The sequence below is a fragment of the Amblyomma mixtum genome, chromosome 2 (assembly GCF_055824585.1).
Source record: "Amblyomma mixtum isolate Tamu chromosome 2, ASM5582458v1, whole genome shotgun sequence".
NCBI lineage: Eukaryota > Metazoa > Arthropoda > Arachnida > Ixodida > Ixodidae > Amblyomma > Amblyomma mixtum.
Window position 1 is genome coordinate 128,255,726 of NC_143013.1, and position 4,713 is coordinate 128,260,438.

Sequence of the window (4,713 nt, forward strand, 5' to 3'; positions counted from 1 at the left end):
TTACGCATTTCTCCAATGCGGCTGCCGCAGTGATCTCTAACGTTTTGTTTTTAACGCCCTCAATCAACAAACACTGCCGATCCTCCATAAAACAAGTCTATGCAGTGCTTATGCACGCTCGCTTCTGGTTACTCCTTTAAGAGCTAGAAGGAAGTCTGCGACCCGCAGCAACAATAATACACCTTCATGTCTTCGAGCTTTAGTGTTGCGCATCTGCACTCCAAGCGAGATTAGCTTTAAGCCATTTACACTGGTGGTGTCAGTTTGAGTCTGCGATCACAGAAATGTGTAGGCCGGTGTTGTACGAAAACATTATTAAGGAGAAATTATAACGCGCAGACGCAGTTAACAACCTCATTGTCTGGGAAAGCCCCAGTCCTTAAGACTCAGGATTTGTACTTTTAACAACATCTTTCAGTGATCCTCGCACCGAGTCTTATTTGCGTAGAATAAATAGCAAAAAATACGAAATCGGCTGAAGCTGTAGTGCAAAGGTCACGAAGAGTTTATTTCCTATGGTTGTTCGTTGTTTTACTTCACGCACACGGCCAGTAAGCTTCTCGTGTAGTACTAGTTATCGGAATCTCTGCATGCGTCTTTGTCGTAGATAGTAGCGCCTTCGCCACATATGTCGGCGTACTGCTCCAGGCAACTGTCTGGAATGGAGTCTCGAACATCTTCCGAGACCCAAAGCGTACATTCTGGAAAGTAATTAAGAAGGCAGTCGGGAAAAAAAATGTAGTAGGGTGACCGTAAACAAGGCCTTATAAAAAGACAAATATGCCAATTTTGAAAAAGTGAGAAAAAGCATGACATTTTAGACCGCAACAAAGTTTCAATGCAAGCAGTCGAAAGATGGGGAGGTATTGTATCTGTTACAGTTCACAAATGGCTTGGCAAAGCTAATACAGAATAATGTCAGGCACTTTCTTCACTGATATGCACTAAGCAGGTAATTCCAAGAAAACTGTATAGGTCGGCTAGAAGAATGTGCGAATGCAAATGAGACGAATTTCTTACGGTCTCCAAAATGCGGCATTTCAAGAATAGCGCAGTTCTTGTAGTCCGTGTAACGGAAATAGCCAACCTCCTCAGGGGCATTTTCTGAAAGAAAAAAAAAAATGTTTATATTTTTATTCAATGCCAACGTAAATGTAGGAGTACTGATAATTCCAACAATACACATTTATTTTTTATGACGTAACAAAATACCAGTGTGCTAGAAGGCTAAGCTACGGCCTATTGCTCAAACGCCTAGAAGGAGTCGACCGCCAGAAGGATCATTCAAAAGAGGCACTGCCTTTGAGGTTATATTCAAGCCGAATCTGGCTTAAAAAAGAAGACAGAATTAACCATTGCGTTTTGAGGCTCATTTCTTTTTCATCTGATAGGTATTGCTTGTAAAGAAGGCATTGTGATCTGTTCCTTTAGGTCAACAGTTCTAATAAAAAATGTCAAAATATATAACGACGTAACTTACAAGTGACAGCCACGTTTCAGTTCAGAACACAGACAAAATGCACCAAATGTTTTACGGCTGAGATATTCAAAGTCCAAATGCGTATTGCAAGGACAGGCATTATCATGTAAATTTTTTCTCTAAAGTGCACAGTCATGGGCCGCGAACTGTCAGGTGCACTTCTTGAAGCCTACCCTTTTTAGGATGTTCGGAATAACGCGGTGAGCTTTGCGATGGGATATATCAGAAACGTCGAATGAAGACAATAATCGCCTTCATTTTTTATAAAGAGTGTATTATCTAGTAGTTCGTCGATGTAGTCTTCGAGTGTCTTGACGGTGTGCCTAGCGCGAGTTCATTCACAAGCCTCCGATCCTGATAGTTTATAGACTCTCAGCGGAAGCACGCATTCGACTATAGTGGGCGCGTCAGCCACAAAATAGTACATTAACACTGTGCAGTCCACTTACAACGATACCACATATAACAATATATCGGTTATAACGATAAGTTGACTTAAGAGTATCAACTTATGCATGAGGCTATTTAAAAAAAACATAAACAACGAGATGTTCTTGACCGAATATCGGATACAACGATAAGAATTTTTCCGTCTGGACATCGTTTTCCATGCTGAGCGTGACATTCTCGGTGCATGCGAATGCCCCGCATGCGATCGATGCTTCGCAGCATGCCATCAACGCTTAGCAAGGGTGTTTCTTGGCGTTTTTTTTGTTTGGTTTGGCTGTAATTTACGCCACACAAGCGTCCTCCTAGCTTCTAATTATCGTTTAGCGCTAATTTATTGCGGATCAGTGCTCTCGCAGTGCTGAATTGAGGTTTCTACAACCACACATACAGAACTTATGAATAGAGCAGGCATTCTCAGTTATATGTCTCTGGCGTAGTGACAAATTATCGCTTAAAATTACAATAAGGCTCATTCAAAACTGCGTTGTCGACTAAGATCAGTAAAGGCAGCCTTATTTCCACAAGTATACTATTCCCAAGATGGGAAACCATCATTTTGGTAAACTTTTGCAGGTATGTTAAAAGTGTTCTCGAAGGAATTTTAACGCGTATTTCGCACTCGGCTCATCTGGCGAAGTGCTCTTTTTTTCAAATACTGCATGGTCGATGCTGCAAGGTATTACAGTTACGTTTTATTTTCTGTGTATCATTTCCTTCTATCAAATGCTCGGCCGTGTAAGATTTGTACCTGATGATATTTCACACGCGTACGTCTCACTGACATAGGCTGCTGTTTTAGTTTCGTTTAAAGATCCCACAGATCGAAGAAATAGCCCCTACACATCACTTTACCGGTGCAACCAAGCGAAAAGAACACAGAAGCTATTAGGCTTCAGCATTTATCAAAACCAGCGCTTGAAGACACGGAGAGAGAAGTGAGACACGCGCACACCATGCGCTGTGTGTCTCGCCTTTCTATCCGTGTCTTCAAGCGCTGATTTTGATAAATGCATACCTATAACTAGCCCAACGAGCCACTTTGTTAGGCTGCCGCGGTTGCGCCTCATATGCGCAAATGTTTCAGGCGGTGTTGGCAGCGTTACGCTACTGGCACCGAACACAGGTATGCTAGGCGAATATTGTTGAATGTAACCATCTATAGATCATGCGGCCAGAAACAACTGAATTCTTTGTAAAAAACGACACTGTAGTACTTTCCAAGTGCCTTAATTTACGGTCGCTGCGGGTAATCAGTGATGAAGCCACAAGTTACGTTTCGATGTTACGCTCACATGCGAACGCTGATAGGAGTCTTAGTAAGTTGTACACTCCTGGGTACATTAAGAAATCTTTCCGTTGTGTTCGTAGACACAAAATATTACGAAAATCCGTCTGCTGGAACAACCTAAAATGCAAATAAAGGCCCTGTGCTTACTGGAGCCGACGCTGAAGTGAGTCTCGTCAGGTGTGTCACCTGGCTTGTGGTAGAGTGGGAAATGTTTTCTGTAAGAGTAAAAGTTTAGAACAGCCTTAACAGATAGCTGTCACGCTCTCTAAATACAACAACAATGCTACCAACACAACAGTTTTCTCGAGTGATTCATGAGAATAAGCTCTGAGTTAAGAATGAATTCTTTTTTTACGCAGCCAATCTAAAAGGGAGAAAGGTTTAAGAGACAAGCCAACGTTTAGCTTAAATAGTGCTGACGAAATAGGGAGTCTCTACGTTCACTAAAGTCCCTCTGAAGAAAATTTTTAATTACTTCCCTAACGAAGCAGATGGTCGGGATTCACATCAATTATGTGTTGTTTTGACATGAAGCTGATCCAGAGCGTTAGCCCCACCTTTCCTCTCGATGGGATAAAATTTATATTAATCAGGAATCACTGCCTGGAACCAGGCTTCTGTCATTGTTCCGTCTGCACGCATCATAAAACAAAGAAGTTAACTCGAAATCTGTCGCCGTTTTTGCCAGAGGACACGTCACGCTACGGAAATTTCAATGCATCAACCTTACCGCTTATATCGCCTATCACTGAAATAGATTGTTTCGAAAAGTAAAATTCTAGCAGCTTCGAAAATTTGCAGCTTGTAGGTTTTAGAGGGAACTCTTGTGCGAATTAAAGGCATATAGACCTACAAGGAAGGTGAGCATAAATGCGTTCCCCGGAAGAAACTTTAATTTCAATTTTTCCTGCGTTGCGCGCAGTGCTCGAGCGCTTTACGCAAGGGTGACGCCTACTGTCCCTTTGGTTCGACGAGAAGATATTTCTGCGCACTAGCTGAAAAAAAATTTAAATATACAGAGGGCTAAATTGGCGGCTGCTAATATATTCGCTTGTCTATTTTTGCTGCGCCTGTTCTGGTACATGCGAAAACTCACCGAGCCTTGCCGTCCTCTCCCAGCAGAGACCAAACATACGTGGCCGTTTTGTTCTCGGGGTCTATTTCGATGCGACGCGCCGACAGGCAATCCAGTATAGAGTCGTTGTCGATGTCCATCACTCCGATGGGGTGAGGGAAGGCTTCAAATGTCTGTGTTAATTTGGCGCGACAAGTATCAGGCCTAGAGCTCCGGTTTCATGGTCTAGTTCAAGTGCTTTGCCTTAGGAGGAGGGTTTTACCAGCGCTAGTCTAGAAAGCTGTAATGGCTGCACATGCATCGCCATCTTCCTCGCACTGCACTGCAGACTAGGTGCAGATCTGAAGAGACATGAAGGAGCTAGACACCGCAGCGGACACGGGACAGAGAAAGAAGACGACACAGGGCGGTACTTGCAAC

The 4,713-nt window shown here is 43.0% G+C and overlaps 1 protein-coding gene across 1 annotated transcript; it reads right to left on the reverse strand.

The window, feature by feature from the left end:
- Positions 1-570: 570 nt before the first annotated feature.
- Positions 571-4,433, reverse strand: LOC149360844 (uncharacterized). The gene is made up of 4 exons (XM_089569409.1): positions 4,315-4,433; positions 3,366-3,433; positions 1,021-1,104; positions 571-701 (listed from the first exon to the last, which is right to left on the reverse strand). Exons 1-4 carry the CDS (start codon positions 4,431-4,433, stop codon positions 571-573), a joined length of 402 nt encoding a protein of 133 aa, XP_089425535.1.
- Between the last annotated feature and the right edge of the window lie 280 nt (positions 4,434-4,713).

What these genes read in the sequence shown, in the direction of transcription:
- LOC149360844 (XM_089569409.1), bottom strand. Translation starts at nt 4,433, where the DNA reads ATGGACATCGACAACGACTCTATACTGGATTGCCTGTCGGCGCGTCGC. An exon ending in TCACTTCAGCGTCGGCTCCA is followed by an intron (nt 1,105 to 3,365) that starts GTAAGCACAGGG and finishes TTTTTCTTTCAG; the next exon opens with AAAATGCCCCTGAGGAGGTT. An exon ending in AATGCCGCATTTTGGAGACC is followed by an intron (nt 702 to 1,020) that starts GTAAGAAATTCG and finishes ATTACTTTCCAG; the next exon opens with AATGTACGCTTTGGGTCTCG.